The sequence below is a fragment of the Jaculus jaculus genome, chromosome 1, assembly GCF_020740685.1.
Source record: "Jaculus jaculus isolate mJacJac1 chromosome 1, mJacJac1.mat.Y.cur, whole genome shotgun sequence".
In the NCBI taxonomy this organism is placed as follows: domain Eukaryota; kingdom Metazoa; phylum Chordata; class Mammalia; order Rodentia; family Dipodidae; genus Jaculus; species Jaculus jaculus.
Window position 1 is genome coordinate 158,908,965 of NC_059102.1, and position 16,575 is coordinate 158,925,539.

General features: G+C 53.2%; 1 protein-coding gene across 1 annotated transcript in view; it reads right to left on the reverse strand.

Moving 5' to 3' along the window:
- Nucleotides 1-6,853: 6,853 nt before the first annotated feature.
- Nucleotides 6,854-16,575, reverse strand: part of Ighmbp2 (immunoglobulin mu DNA binding protein 2) — a 47,117-nt gene continuing 37,395 nt past the window's right edge. The window contains exons 12-15 of the mRNA XM_004656781.2: nt 15,903-16,026; nt 13,726-14,571; nt 9,639-9,811; nt 6,854-7,846 (exon numbers count right to left, since the gene is read on the reverse strand). Of these exons, the coding sequence (XP_004656838.2) occupies nt 7,643-7,846; nt 9,639-9,811; nt 13,726-14,571; nt 15,903-16,026 (1,347 nt within the window). The 3' untranslated portion in view covers nt 6,854-7,642. The remainder of the gene's footprint in view (nt 7,847-9,638; nt 9,812-13,725; nt 14,572-15,902; nt 16,027-16,575) is intronic.

Genomic DNA, 16,575 nt, shown 5'->3' on the forward strand with positions numbered 1-16,575 from the left:
TCTCTCCCTCCCTCCCTCTCTCACCTACTTTGTCTCTAACAAATAAATATGTTTTTAAAGGCCAGTCTGTTGGGCTTGCCTCAAAAAAAATTAAGTTTTTTTAAATGCATATCTAGGGCTGAAAGGATGGCTTAGCGTTTAAGGCATTTGCCTGCAAAGCCAAAGGACCCAGGTTCAATTCCCCAGGACCCACGATAGCCAGATGCACAAGGGGGCACATGCATCTGAAGTTCGTTTGCAATAGCTAGAGGTCCTGGCACATCGATTCTCTCTCTCCCCTCCTTCTCTGTCAAATAAATAAATAAAAATAAAATATTTTAAAAATACATATCTAGGGCTGGAGAGATGACTCAATGATTAAATACACTTGCTTGCAAAGTCTCTCTCTCTCTCTCTACCTATGTATATCTTAAGTAAATAAATAAATATGTATATGTCTATATCATTCATATATGTACACACACACACACACACACACACACACACACACACACACATACACATACTGCTTTGGGACTGTGAGCAGGCATGAGAATATAGTGGAGTTATCATTCAGGCTGAAGAGTATCATTTGCAAGTCATCAGCAAATGTCACCCAAAGCCAAAAGGCTGGGGAGTGTGGCTTGGGTCTGGTGGCTGGAGCAGAACTGAGGCTCAGGGGTGACTCACTGGGACACAACACAGCCTTAGGGTGGGCATCTGGCATTAATGAGCAGAAACATGCACTCAGCTGGAGTCAAGCACCAGTTGACCCACCACAGCTTTGGGACATTTTTTCTCAGAATCCCTCCCTCCTTGGGACAAGCCGTCAGCCCTATAAATCTCCATCCTGCTGAGCTCTGGAGCATGATAAATGGTGTTTGGTGTGTGGAGCTTGCTGAGGCCGTGTGTTATGCAGCCATGGTAACTGCTCTCCTCCCTTCCCCATGAAGCAGGGAGTCGGCCCAGCATTTGGCTCCTATGAGCCTGGCTTGGATCTTCCTCCCACTGCCCCACCCACCTCTATCCCCATTAACCACAGGGGAAAGTTGCCGCCACCCAGGCTGTGACCAGACATGGATCCTAATGGATCTGCAAATGCCACACCTCAAGCTCCCGGAGTTACTTCTGGGTTCTGGAATACAAAGCTCTTTCTTCTCACAAGAGCCTATAAACCTCTCCACCCACAGGACATGGTGGCAGATGCCTGTAATATCTCAGCATATGGAAAGCTGAGGCAGAAGGATCAGGAGTCCAAGGCCAGCCGGGTGTGGTGGTGCACGCCTTTAATCCCAGCACTTGGGAGGCAGAGGTAGGACTGCTGTGAGTTTGAGGCCAACCTGAGACTACAGAGTGAGTTGTAGGTCAGCCTGGGCTTAAGTGAGACTGTCTCGGGAGAAACAAACAACAAAGAGCTCAAGGCCAGCCTGAGCTACATGAAACCTTGTCTTACAAACAGGGCTGGAGGGGTGTTTCAGTGGGTAAGGGGTGCTTGCACAAGCATGAGAGCCTGACACTTGATTCCCCAGATCCCACCCAAACAGCTGGGCCTGATCACACAAAGCGGAACTCCATACTGTTTGGAGCAGAAACTGGAGAATGGAGAACTGGGGTATAGCTCAGTGAAGTGGTACAACATTTGGCTGCAGAGATTGCAGAATCACAGGCTCGTGAAAACTGTAGCTTCACATTCAAACAGAGACTCCATCTCAAGAAAATGCCCGGATGAATGAAAGAGCAAGGACACCCGACATTCTGCACATACACGTGCATACACCACAGATGCTACATACATGAATTATTAAGACTTCATTAAAATTTTTTGAATATTTTATTTTTATTTGACAGAGAAAGATTAAGAGAGAGAGAGAGAGAATAGGCACGCCAGGGCTTCTAGCTGCTGCAGACGAATTCCAGACATATGTGCCCCCCTTGTGCATCTGGCCTATGTGGGTCCTGGGGAATCAAAACTGGGTCCTTTGGCTTTGCAGGCAAGTGCCTTAACCACTAAGCCATCTCTCCAGCCCCCTATTTTTTTTGATTTTTCAAGGTAGGGTTTTGCTTAACCCTGGGCTGATGTGGAATTCACTATGTGGTCTCAGGCTGGCCTTGAACTCACAGTGATCCTTCTTCCTCTGCCTCCCGAGTGCTGGGATTAAAGGTGTGTGCCACCAAGCCCAGCTGAAATTAAAATATTTTGTACTTCCAAAGATAGCATGGAGAAAATGAAAATACAAGCCAAGACTGAAGATATTTGTGTATCACCTGATAAAATATGACATTTCACCAAAGGAGGTCACATGTTATTGGTCTCTAAAGAAATACAAAGCAGGGCTGGAGAGATGGTTTAACGGTTAAGGCACTTGCCTGCGAAGCCCAAGGACCCGTGTTCAGCTCCCCAGATCCCATGTGAGCCAGGTGCACAAGGTGATGCGTGTGCAAGGTTGCGCATGAGCACAAGGTGGTGCTCAGGTCTGGAGTGTGGTTGCAATGGCTGGAGGCCCTGGCACGATAGATTTCCCCCCACACCACCAGCCCCGCCACCTTCTTGTTTAAGAAAAATGCAAAGAATGGCTGGAGGGATGGCTCAGTGGTTCCTGGAGCCAGAGGAAGGCACAGGGTTGGCCACAGGCTGCACAGACAAGTACTTCGTAACCTCCGCGGGATCCAGAGCTGCATGGCGGGGATGCCTCCTGGGGAGGGCTGCGCCTGGGGCTCTGCGAAGAAAGCGGCATGCTGTGGGCAAAGGCAGTGAGCCAAAGAGAAGTACCCACAGCACGCTGAATGTCTTGAGAAGTTAGGCAGGGCCGGGACGGGTCAGTACTTGGATGAGAGAAGCAAGACTTGGAGAAAATCCCTCGCCAATGCCATCCTGGGATGCTAAGAACTGGCCCATCTCTGCCCGCCACTTTTTCTCCATTCGAAGAAGTTTCCAGACCAAATAAGGCCACAGCTCTTGCCATGCTCCTGGCACAGACTGCAAATCCTGTGAGCGCCCAGGGTTGTCACTCAGGCCTGAAACCTCCCAAAACAACAGCCCACTCAGGTCACCCTCTAGTTAGCACCCCCAACGACCTCCCCTGTGGGGGGAGGGCCAGCACTGCAGACACGGTGCCAAGTCCTTGGCCTTCCCAGCAGGAGCAGCTGACAGCCTCCTCCTGGAACCCTCCTCTCTGTCTCAAGCACCACCAGTTGACCCCTACCAGCACCCTGTTTTCTCTAAGCACATGGCCACCTCAGCTCTAATGCACTGTGGCTTTGCAAGATGAGACTGGTACTAGATGCCAGGCACTGTTGCCAGGGCTGCCTGCATACGCTGTTCAACCCTCACAATTACCTTTAAGGGTCCCATTTTACAGATGAGGAAACTGAGGTATGACCCCAGGAAAATCTGGGATCACAGCCTGCAACATAGCCCCTCATCACCAAGGAGACAGGGGCAGGGTCACCTTGAGGGCCTCCACAGATAGAGCCTCCCACTAGGAATTCCCTCACCTCTGCCGAGCTAGTGAGCCATGTCTTCCCGGGAGGCCTGTGAACACACTTGGCCTGAGTTCATCTTGTCCCTTTTGTAGGTTAACCTGTTTGGCTAAACTATAGGCTGTTTTTCAAAAGCAACCAACTACAGGCATTTTCCTAACAAGGTCTCACCAGGATGAGAAATGGAAATTTTGAGTATGGCTGCCATCAACTCTGACATTATAATGAAGCGCAGCCAGGGAGTGAGAATACTTCATGAGGGGGCTGGTGTTGTGTGATGACATGATGTGGAGATCGGGGTAGGGGCCCTGGTGTGCCAGGATGCCATGCCACACTGGGCAGATGACCCAAGATAATGACCTGGCTTGCCGAAGCCACAAGTTAGTGGGTGGTGGTGTTTGCATTGTGACTTGGACCCTGAGCCAGAGCTGGTGGTCTCCTTGCACCAGAGCTCTTTGTGGCGGATGGTCAATGGAAGAAGCTCCTGGATGGTAGTCCAGGACCCGGCCCCCAATCCTGCTTTCTCCAACAGATGGGCAACACTGACTCAGCACCCCCTCCATGCTGGAACGCGCACGCGTGCGTGCACATGTGTACATAAGACGTACAGATGCAAGGCTGGGGAGATGGCTCAGTCAGAAAAGTGCCTGAGTTCAAATCCACAGACCCCATGCACAAAAGTTGGACATGTTGCCTCAGGCTTGTGATCCCAGAGCTAGGAAGGCAGAGACAGGCATTTGCTGGGCAGCTCATCAAGCCCAACTGGTGAACCCCAGGCCAAAGAGACCTTGTCTCAAACAAACAAAAAGACAGTGGCTGAGGAATGACAAGTGAATTTGTCCTCTGGCTTCCACATGCATGCGCACACATGTGCCTGTGTGCACACACATGTACTTCCCACCACCAAAGCTGTACAGATGTGTGAGAACAAGGAGCCTTTGGCAGCAATGACAAAAACCCAAAGCTGCCAAGCATGGTGGCACAAACCTCTAATCCCAGCATTTGGGAGGCAGAAGTAGGATTGCTGTGAGTTCAAGGCCATCCTGAGACTACATAGTGAATTCCAGGTCAGCCTGGACTAGAATGAAACCGTACCTTGAAGAACAACAACAAAATAATAACCAAGGCTGACTCTTCAGCAAAAAAGCGGGGGGCACATGGGGGGACTTGATGGTTCTGGACTCTGAAGAATGGAGTGGAAGTCAGGTGTGGCTAGATCCAGGTGCTCCAATACTGTGATCAGCTCATTCGCCAACCTCACTTTGGGATGGTTCCTCTTTAGTTTCCTTACCTCCTACAGAAAGGCTTCCTCTACAAGGCAGGCAGGGTGACTAGTGACTTCCAGTACAAGAAAAAGTGAACATCTTTTTTCCAGTATCCATGCATCAGTCCCAGAGAAGCACTCGATTGGCACTGCTGGATGCTGGCACATCCCTGAGCTTGCCTTCCTGTGGCTATGGGTGTGGCATTGTACTGTGGTAGTTTGAATGGATGTCCTCCAATAGAGTTTATTAAAGCTTCTAAAATCTCCAACTGCCTGACTGGAGGAGGTGTCACTGTGGATGGATCCTAAGGTGTTACTGAGGGCAGATATGAATTCAGCCTAAGGTATGCAGAGCGCAGTCTAAGTTCTGCCTGGGGTTCTTGGAGTGTACTTATGGTGCTCATATTTCTCTTTGCATGAACCTGCGAAAGGGGGCCAGTTCTGCCCCTGTGGAATTCCCCCTGGTGCGGAAGCTCATCCCGGCAGCACAAAGCTATCTACAACTGGCGCTGTGAGGTGTGGCTCCGTGAACTCCATCACTCGGGGGTCGAGGCTTGCATCCTACAGGTCAGGGAGCCTGAGCCCCATGTGGACACAGTTCTCAGTGCATTCTGGGTTGCAAGGAGCACACGTAATGTATGTGCAATGCCCGGCACTGCTTCATTTATGGCCACTCTGTCTACAATGCCAACCAAGCTCTACTGGCACTCCAGCCAGCATAAGTGCAGGGAGGTCCCTGTGCCCTCCTGCAATGATTCAGTTCGAAAGCCACAACAAGAGCAAGAAAGGAAGGTTCCCACAAAAGCAGGAAGGAGTACTGGTAACCCAGGATGGGGTGTCATGCCTAGGCATCATGGGAGTTTTCCTGGAGAGATGAAAAGGAATTTGAATGAGAGAGAGAACACCAAGGATCTCAGGTTCCACGTCCAGCTTGGCGAAGTTGTGAGCTTACTGGGTTTAGTAACAGGAGCATGGGTGACTCAAAGGCAGCCACACCACCAGGCAGTTCCCTGTGGGAATCTTCCAGGTGGCTATACCCCTTGGGTGGCCTATGGGCAGCTTTACTGCTAGTCCCCCACCCCCATCAATTGCTAACCTTTGACCTAGCCTCAGGGAGTGGAGAAGCCTCACAGGATGTCAGGGGGGGGGTCTGGGGGGGGAATGTCTCATGCAGATGACCACAGCTATGCTGATTTGAGACAGCCACGGTCACATTCAGCTTCGCCACAGTGGGTGGGGGTGACGGTGAGGGTGGCCTCGCCATGGTAGCAGCAGTGTCCAAGGAGCCTGCACAGCCTGGCAGGGAGGACTCCCTCGATGAAGGTGCTGGAGAAACGACCCTTGAAGTCAGGGGCATCAGTAGACTCCCGGGAGGACCTGTGGGTAACCAGGCCAAGGAGCCCAGGTCACACAGGTGCCTGGTCAAAGAGCCTGGACCTACTTCTCACCAGTCCAGAGTGGGCAGAGGGTAGTGGGAGGGAAGGTCTGCATGGGGCAGGAGGGCCAGACCCCGGCTTAGGTGGCACAGGCTCACAGGGAAAGCTTCCCCCTGGCTGGCTGCAGGCTTGGAGGGTCTCGGTGTCTTCCTGCAGCCTAGGCCTGATGTCGGGCTTCGCAGGGCAGACCTTTCCAATGTGAAGCTACAGCTTCCTCAGCAGAAGAGTTGGTCAGGAGAGGCATCTTGTCCTTCCCCTGGTGTCTGCCAAGAGGACAAGTCTGCCCCTTAGCAGCGGCTCTGCACACCTATCCCACCAGACTCAGGATCACCTACGCCCTCATTCTTGGACGCCCTCGGGAGGTACAGCCATCGCCCGCTCAGTCCAGCAGAGTGACACGGGAGCCAGAGGGAGAAGATGCTAACCTGATAGGAAGTGATGATGGTCTGGGTACATACACTTTAATATGACGGTTTTTATTTTTGTGAAACAGCGTCTTGCTGTGTATGTAGCCCAGGCTGGCCTTGAATTTACGATCCTTTTGCCTCAGCCTCCCTAGTGCTGGGATTACAGGTATATGCTAAGTCAACCAGCATTATAATTTATATTTGCTTGAAACAAGAGCCTGAGGATAAAACATCTGCTTAGGCTTTCATCAACACTTGGCACAGAAAGCTTGAAGAGGAGCCGCAAGTGATGGTGCACGCTTTAATCCCAATGCTCAGGAGGCAGAGGTAGGAGGATTGCCGTGAGTTCAAGGCCACCCTGAGACTACAGAGTGAATTCCAGGTCAACCTGGAGAACCCTACCTTGGGGGGGCAAAAAAGCAAGCTTGGAGAGGGCTCTGGACGCGTAAGCATGAGCAGAGTGGCCTGGGATGGCTTCCTCAGGATGACGACTGGGAAGCAGCCACAGCACCTGGGGCCTGGGCAGAGGAAGGGTGAGCACACGCCAGAAGCCTTCCTAGCCAGGCAGTGGCCTCCTTCCCGTCCCTGGTCTCATGGGACATGTGCCCGCTGCTTGGCAGTGCTGAAGGGCCATTGCCAAAGACTGGAGGGGAGCCTCTGCCTTGCACAGCACACAGGTAAAACACTCACTTCTCTGAATGGGCCTCTAAGCATTAACCTGGCACTAACAGAGACTGGCCAGGCAGGGCGGGGTAAGGTTACCACAGAGTCTAAGGCCAGGCACAGCGCCAAGGATACGGCACCTTTCCCAAGACCCACAAGGCATGGTTTCGGAGAGGAAAGAGGAAGGGCCACGCCAGGCCAAGTGAAGAATCAGTGGACTGCAGGCCCTAGGTGCTTTCCTCATCTGGTGACACACGGGCATGCTGAGGAAGCTTGTCCCTGAGGTCCAGCCCTCTGCCCTGCATGACATAGGTGTGACACTGAGCCCGGGCTTGGCTAGGCCCTGAATCCAGTAGTGACTGTAGACTCCCTGGGGTCACTCTTCCCCCTGGAGAGGCCACCAAAGACACATGTCATGACCCCTTGTCCTTCTCCTTCTTCTTGCTTGTCCTCTGGCTGGTGAGTTCACCCAGCTTCTTGTCCAGCCTCCGCTGCAGCTGAGCTCTCTTGGCTGGGTCCAGGGCCCTGTCCTTGGTCCCACTGCCTGCATAGAGGATCCCTTCCCGACTGATCCTTTGTCGTGCATGGGCACGAGCTTTCTCGCCGCAGCCATGGATCTGGGGAAAAGACGAGAGTCAGGACGGGGTGTGGGTGAGGGAGACAGGAGCCTGCAGGCCTGCCATCAGAGGGAGCCTTCCAGACCCAGTGCAAGACTGGATCCCCCATGTCCATCCTTCACCCCACAGCTGCCCAGTGTGGAAGTCTATATCCAGAAGATGTAGCCGCTGGCAGTCTGGACAAGCACCTGTCAGCTGACCACACAGTGGTCACAGTCCCCGTATCCTTCTTGCTGCCTCCTGGCCTCGAGCTTCCCCAGGCTGCATCTACTCTGGCAATGCCATAGCCCTGCTGGTTACCCATGCCTCAGATCCAAGCCTGCCTCTGTCAGCCCTGCCCCTGCCTCCCACTCCATCTAGTTCCCTGACTCTACCCTGGCTCCTCACATGCCGGAAGGGCAGCCTGCTTGCCTGGTATCGCCTCTGCACGCACAGCCTGGACCAAACTCCCATACCCATGGGCCGCAGATCAGACTCCCTGTCTGCCCTGGCTCCTGGGTCTCCTCCTGGGAGTGCCCGGCATCCTCTGCCCCTACCCTATGCTGGTCTCTATCTCAGATCCCCACCAGACCCAGGGTTTCCATGGCCGAGACAAGGCCTGCTCTAGTCCAGCTCTTCACAGGTCCCCACACTGGACACCAGGGTTGAATGAAGGATCCAAAAGCTTCTGCCATCTCCACCTACAGACTAGAGGCCCTGCCCTGCCCTGACAAGACAGATCTATCCACAGAACCCAGGGAAGACCCCTCTGCCAGAGGGCCCACGAACGGGACTATCACTCAGCAAAGGGGAGCATTTTACCTCCTTGTGCACTGAGGGTAGCACTTGCTTTTATTTACTTTTTAAGTTAAAAAATTTGTGTGTGTGCAATGCGCACAGGCACACCAGGGTCTCCTGCTGCCACTGCTAATGACCACCAGGAGCTTGTACCACTTTTCGCCTCCAGCTTACATGCATGGTAAGCAAGCCCCTTCAAAGGCTAGGCCATTTCCTCATCCTCTTGCTTTACCTTTAAAAGTAAATCCACATCAGGTCAGGCACAGTGGCATACACCTTTAGTCCCAGCACTTGAGAGGCTGAAGTAAGAGGATCAATCACTATGAGTTCAAGGCCAGGCTCAGCTACCACGTGAGTCCCAGGTCAGCCTAGGCTAGAGTGAGACCCTGCTTCAAACTAAAAGATAAGGAGGATCAGCATGAGTTTGAGGCCACCCTGACACTACATAGTGAATTCCAGGTCAGCCTGGGCTAGAGAGAGACCTAACCTTGAAAAGACAAAAACAACAAAAAAGTTGAAGAAATATAAATAATTTTCTTAATTTAAAAATGAGAAAGAATAGCTGGGCATGGTGGTGCACACCTTTAATCCCAGCACTCAGAAGGCAGAGGTAGGAGGAACGCCATGAGTTCGAAGCCACCGTGAGACTACATAGTGAATTCCAGGTCAGCCTGAGCTAGATTGAGACCCTACCTTGAAAAAAAAAAAAAAGAGAAAGAAAGCAGGACATGGTGGCACACGCCTTTAATCCCAGCACTTGGGAGGCAGAGGTAGGAGGATTGCTGAGAGTTCGAGGCTACCCTGAAACTACATAGTGAGTTCCAAGTCAGCCTGGGCTAGAGCAAGACCCTACTTTGAAAAACCAAAAAGAGAGAGAGAGGTTAAAAAAAAAGGAGAGAGAGAGAGAAAGCAAGGCCCCTGGATGGTGGCGCTTAGGACGGTCTAGCACTTCTGGCCACGGAGACCCCAGCAAGGGCACGTGCCCCCCACTCCCAGCTCGGGCAGAGTCCCACACCTCGGGCAGGTGGTGGCTCAGGCAGTAGCGGCGGCCGCAGTGCTGGCAGAGCTGGCCCAGGGTCACGGTGCTGGCCGAGCACTTGGGGAAGCTGCACGTGTTGTCGGCCTTCACTACGGCTGACAGCAGGGCGTCCAAGTCCTCCTCAGCTGGCAGAGCCGAGGCTGCACATCCTGGGGAGAAAGGAAGGGTAAGAACCACACCCCGCGTGGCGACGGGCACCTCCTGCTCCTGGGCCTGCCGGAGCACACTCCCCATCTGCCGGGGCTGCGTGGGGTCGCTGCGGCTGCCCTGCCCTCGGTCCTCTCCTCACTGAGCCCGCACCATGAGCCACAAGGAAGCCCAGCACGGCGGGGAGCAGCGCAGGACACACAGCACCCTCTCGCATACAGAAAGACTTCCCAACGCCAGAGGTTCCCGGCGACCAACTGCAAAAGCAGCCCCAAGCAGCACGAAGACCAATGGCGGCCCGACTGGCAACCACTAGGAAACCCTCAACATTCTCAACCAGGTGCAGCCAAGTGCTTGCGAGCAAAGCCTCCTCAACTGCTGGCCGCAACCCCACGTAGGGTCGCGTAACTGACCACGGGACTTGCAGAAAGCCTTTGTAATGGGAAAAGGTATCCGAATATGCAAAGACCAAAGCTTTGACAATCAAGTGCGCCAGGAACCCGAGGTGTTTCTGGCTACGCTTCCCTGTGTAGCTCGGTGTGTCTTCACTGTCGCCTTGTCCCCGAGCACACAACATGCTCACTTTGTACTGGGCAGACCACATCCTGCAACGCAAGCAAATATCGCCTGGAACATCTCAGCTCAAATTTGAAAGCAAGCCGGGTGTGGCGGTGTGCGCCTTTAATCCCAGCACTCGGGAGGCAGAGGTAGGAGGATCACTGTGAGTTCGAGGCCACCCTGAGACTACCTAGTGAATTCTAGGTCAGCCTGGGCTACAGTGAGACCCTACCTTGAAAAAAAATAAATTGAAAGCACCATTCATTAGGAAGTGCAAAACTTTTACTGCCCCTACGGGAACATAATGGTTTAATTACAGAAAACAATCTTTTAATATTTTCCTACTGTCATTCTTTGGTGACATGTAAGTATCACACTGGCATCTCTGGATTGCACTGTGGCAAACAAGAACAGCCATCTAGCTAATACGCAAATTTGCTTTTTTCTTTAGTGAATGGTAACAAATGTATGTCAAAGAATTGTTTTACAATGGGCATGGTGGTGTAAGCCTTTAATCCCAGCACTTGGAAGGCAGAGGTAGGAGGATCGCTGTGAGTTTGGGGCCACCCTGAGACTACATAGTGAATTCCAGGTCAACCTGAACCAGAGTGAGACCCTACCTTGAAAAACAAAACAAAACAAAAAAATGTTTTACAATGAATTTTTTTATGATCTCTCACCAGAAAATGCGTGATTTGTATGACTGTTTTATATACTTATGTACCTGAGGGTCTCTGACTTGTGTAAAAGGGGTTGTGACTGGAAAAAGTTTAAGAAGCACTGCTTTAGGCCAGCGTGGTGGCTCACGTCTTCAATTCAAGCCCTGGGGAAGATAAGGTTGGAGAATTAACATGAGTTCCAGGCCAGCCTGGACTACAGGATAAGTTCCAGGTCAGGCTAAGCAAGACTGAGAGCCTGCCTCAATAAACAAAACCAAAAATAAAATAAAATAAAATAAAATAGCACCATCTTAGAGTGGAAGGAAAAGCTTGGGAGTGCAAAGGTACACACAATGATATACAGCGGCCGTTCTCTAAGGTACACATAGGTGCAGGAAGACTCGCGTGCACTGATCCCAAAGGTGCACAGAAAGCAGTCGCTGGCTAGCTGCAGATGGGCCTGCTCAGGCTCTAGCCCATGCATGGTGCCATGCAGCCCCCTAAACACAGGAGGGCACTGAGGGCCTGGAACACCAGGGTCCAATGGTCAGCCTCTGGAGTGGGGACACAGGAGAGACTGAAATTAGCCCAGGGCCTCTCAGAAATGCCGGCTCACCCGTGTTCGCCTACAGTGCTGCTTGCTGCCTGTGCTGAGAGCCTATGCCTGGGGATGCCTCCTACACAGGGCTGCATAGATGGGGGCTATTTCCACCCAGCCGGGAGAGGGAGGGAGCACTGCCCTCTACCAGCTCTATGAGGATCAAGTGGCCTGGAAGAAGCCTGGGAGGGCATGAGGAGCACTATGGCACCCATTCCCCACAGCACCCAACAACAGCAAGTGCACTCAGGGGATGGACAAGGGGCAGGGACCAGGCAGAGTGTGGTCAGGCCCATGGGGGAGCAGGGCACAGAGCGCGCAGGAGGCCTCTGCTGCCATCATTCGACCTGACCCTCCTGCCTCAGCCAGAACTGTCCCCTCCACAGCTGAGGTCCTGGGGGCAGCTCTGGCTCACAGTCAGGTTCCTGCAGAGTGCCAGTTGGGCAGCCTTTGCCACGGGGATGGTCGCTTCCACAGTTCAACTGTGGCAGGGTCTAAGCCCCACAGAACAGATAGTGCCCTGGGCCAGAGTGGCAAAGCAGGCAATGAAGATGGCCAGAAACAGCGCTCCCAGAAGTGACGGTAATCGCACCACAGAGGCAGGGTGCGGGCCCTAGGGCTTTGTGACAGAAACAAAGCAGAGGCAGGGCTGGAGGGATGGCCCAGTGGCTAAGGCACTCGCCTGCAAAGCCTAACGATCCACGTTCAATTCCCCAGCATCCACATAAAGCCAGGGGCACAAAGTGGTGCATGCATCTGGAACTCATTTGCAATGGCTAGAGGCCCTGGTGTGCACTTATTCTCCCTCCCTCTCTCTCTCTCTCTCTCTCTCTCTCTCTCCTCTTGCAAATAAATAAATTTTAGTAAATAATTTAAGTAAGTAACTTTAACAAAAAAGCAGAGACAGGTATACACTGGTCCTTCTGGGAGGTGGCACAGCCTGGGCTTGGTGCTTTGCCCTCTGAGGCATTCGTGGTTCTTCCATTAGAAGCCAGTGGAAGGCAGGGCTGGTGCTGTTCTGGTCACTAACTGCTCCTGAAGACTGCGACAAGCCCTCAGCAGCACCTCGGCCCTATAAGCTCGGAACTTGAGAACAGTGCTTGCGTGGCCTGGCCCACTCGAACTAAACACAAAGGGGAGCTAAGCCCCTGTGGTTTTGCCAGTAGGAGTAGCACACAAGAGTACAGAAAGTCCATGCCATGACCAAGCCTGCCAAGGTCTGCAGGCTTTATGTAGCTCTCAACCAACAGCTCAGGGGCCAGGGTTACCCAAGGCATGATGGGTACAGCACAGGCAAAACAGAGCACATGGCCCAACCAGGAACCAATAAAACATAGAACAGTTGGGCTGGAGAGATGGCTTAGCGGATAACGCACATGCCTACAAAGCCTAAGGACCCAGGTTCGATTCTCCAGGTCCCACGTAAGCCAGATACACATGCACCTGGAGTTCTAGAGGCCTTGGTGTGCCCATTCTCAATCTCTCTCTCTCCCCCTCTCTGTCTTTAATAAATGAATAAAAATAAAATCTTACAAAAAAAAAAAAAAGGGGCTGGAGAGATGACTTAGTGGTTAAGCGCTTGCCTGTGAAGCCTAAGGACTCCAGTTTGAGGCTCGATTCCCCAGGACCCACGTTAGCCAGATGCACAAAGGGGCGCACGCGTCTGGAGTTCGTTTGCAGTGGCTGGAAGCCCTGGAACACCCATTCTCTCTCCCTCTCTCTGTCTGTCACTCTCAAATAAATAAATAAAAATAAACCAAAGGGGGAAAAAAAAAAACAAAAAACCATAGGACCGTGGGCTCAGTGAGCACTTGCAGCTCTGGGCACCTGCCTCAGCCAGCTTATGGTCCAAACATGTCCTATCATGGGCGAGGGTGCCACCCACCAGGGTTCTGCAGCACGAAACCGCCTCCTATCCCCAGAAGCACGAAGCATACCCAAAGCCTCTCTCTCCGGCAGGCCTCCAGAGTCTGAGGATGGAAAGGTGCCCTGCCTGTTACTGCCCCAGGGGAGCCCAGCTAGCACCTCCTGCGGGAAGTCTGTAACTGTGCCAGGGTGGCAAGAGGTTCCAGCCTCTGCACTCGAGAGAAGACATGCTCACCTTTTGGTTCCTTTTTCTTCTTCTTTTGTGGTGCCTTCTGTAGCCCAGAGCCCATGCCCGGTTGCGCCTTGGCCAGCTGGGCCTGGCCGCTCTGCTGCCTCTGCAGCCTCTCCAGGTGTAGTGCCTTCAGATCCAGCTGAGCCCGGCTGCTCTGCTTCTCCAGGGACGGCTCCGGCTCAGGCTGTGCAGGGCTGGGGGTTGCAGGAGACTGGGGGGCTCTGCTACCAGCTCCCACTGGGCTCCTCTTGCGCACAGTAATGCGCCGCGCCTTCCCCTCCCCGGCACTATCATGTCGGAGCCCATGCTCCTCCGCTAGCTGGTGGACCAGCAGCCTGTCGTGGGAGTTCAGAGATGTAGGAAATTCCAACTTTGTCTCGTCACTGGCCACAAACTCTGCAATCAGGGCCCTAAAATGCTCTGCAGTGCTGTCTGGGCCTCCCGCTCCTCTGGGGCCACCAGCCTTGAGGCTGGCCTGGGACTGGGCTTCAGAGCCTGAAGGCTTCTCGCCTGGCTTCCTGCGGTTCTGTCGGGCAGCTGCGCCAGCCTCCCAGTCCTTCTGCTGCCTCCCACTTCCCGGCTTCCTGGAGGAGGAAGCCGGGCCCCGGGGCTTCCTGGCAGCATGGCTGTGGTCCTGAGAGCCCTCGTGGGCATAGTTTTCAGGGACGATGTCATCAAGATACTCAAAGGCTGTGCGCACCTCCCCATGCTCCGTGAAATAATCCACCAGGGTCTTCAGAAAGGGATGACTGTTGACTGTGTGAGAATCACAGATGACGGCCACGTGGCGCCGTGCACGGGTGACAGCAACGTTGATCCTCCGGTCTTCTGCGAGAAAACCAACTTCACCTAAAGAAAGGTTAGAGGTGAGAGAGGCACAGATCTGAAACTGAGAGACAGCAGGTCTGTTTAGGGACACCTGGGGGCCATGCCACCCCCTCAGTGCTACAGCAGCCTCACAGTCCCGGTCTGTACCCTGCCCTTCACTTGCTCTCCATAGGTGGCCTGACCTGCTGCAGGCACGGTGGGACCAGTGTGGTGCTGTACCTGATGCGGTGGGAACCCTCACACTATGCTGTTGCCAGGCCAGGCCAACTTCCTCCTACTCCATAGTGCGAACATTGCCAGGGACACAGGGCAGAAGAATAGGGTCCACCTCCCTTCCTCAACTGTCTCCAGCCTCCTCCTGAAGATGTTTTGCAAGCTCCCTAACTAGAGCTGGGGTCCTAGGTACGATTTTCTTACCACATGGAATACCAAAAAGCTACAACCAGGCTGGAGAGATGGCTTAGCGGTTAAGGCACTTGTCTGCAAAGCCAAAGGACCCAGGTTTGACTCTCCAGGACCCACGCAAGCCAGATGCACAAGGGGGCACACACACCTAGAGTTTGTTTGCAGTGGCCAGAGGCAATGGTGTGCCCATTCTCTCTCTCTGTACCTACCTATTTCTGCACCTATCTCTCAAATAAATAGATATAAATATTTATTTATTTATTTTTTATTTTTTTATTTTTCTAAATTTTATTTATTTATTTATTTGAGAGTGACAGACACAGAGAGAAAGACAGAGGGGGAGAGAGAGAATGGGCGCGCCAGGGCTTCTAGCCTCTGCAAACGAACTCCAGACGCGTGCGCCCCCTTGTGCATCTGGCTAACGTGGGACCTGGGGAACCAAGCCTCGAACCGGGGTCCTTAGGCTTCACAGGCAAGCGCTTAACCGCTAAGCCATCTCTCCAGCCCAATAAATATTTTTTTAAAAAAGCTACAGCCACATAAATAATGGTGCCTTGAAGCTAAAAGGCAGGCACTGGACTTGAGGGGCCCCATCTCCTGGGCAGGATACCTAGGCCACTTTAGGTCCACCTTGTCCCCAACCTACTCACCCAGCCACCTGCTCTCTGAGCATCCAGGTACTTTCCTCTGCCTGAAAGAACATGCCCAGTTCTCTTCAACACAGGCCAAGGCTTTGTGGGGATGCCCCCTCCCAGAATGCTCCTGCTGTTTGGATTCTGCTGTCCCTTGGGGGCCTCATCAGACTCTTTCTTCTTACTTGACACGAGCTCAAAGGGCAGAGGCTGTGCTCCATCACCCTGCTGCCAATAATGGCAAAATGCCACACACCTTCTGCAAATCAACTTACCCCTGGGCTGTCCCCAGGGGCCCCGATGAGAGCTTTGTACCTTTCCTGTTGGACCTGACGAAGGACAGGATCACAGCTTCCTTTTCTCGGCCTTGGAAGCCATCGACGGACTTAATTTCAAGCTCAGGGTGTTTGTGCGCGAGGCTCTGTCTGAGCAGGTCCACCTGCAACAGCAACAGGGCTGCACCTCATAACCTTCACACCCAGGGGACTCAGAGACCCTGCCCAGAGCCCTGAGAAGCCCCACAGGAACGGCTGACACAGCTCCTTTCTTGTAGACATGTGACCAGAACAGCAAGGAGCTGTCACAAGAGTCCTCTGTCACAGGAGTTGTATCATTCCTCCCCCCTGCTCCCCGCAGTAGTGGGGATTGAACCCATGACCTTCCATGCTATGCTAGATTGGGCTCTACCACTGAGCCATGTTGGCACGGGGGCTGTAGCATTCCAGCATCCCGGCACTCCCGGCCTCCGGCAGCCCATGTACAACGCTGTGGACCGGGACTGGCGACATGGCTCTGAGGACCTCACACTACCCAGGCAGTGTGTTTCTACTACCAAACAAGATGGGAACAGGGGACCCAACTGAGGCCAGGCTCTGGGAAGGCTGTTACGAGTCTACGCTGATCCCCCAGCACAGCCTGTGTGACGGTGTCCACCTGGGGATGCTGGCCCCACAGGGGGAGTAGGCTGAGGTCAGGCCGGGCAGGACAC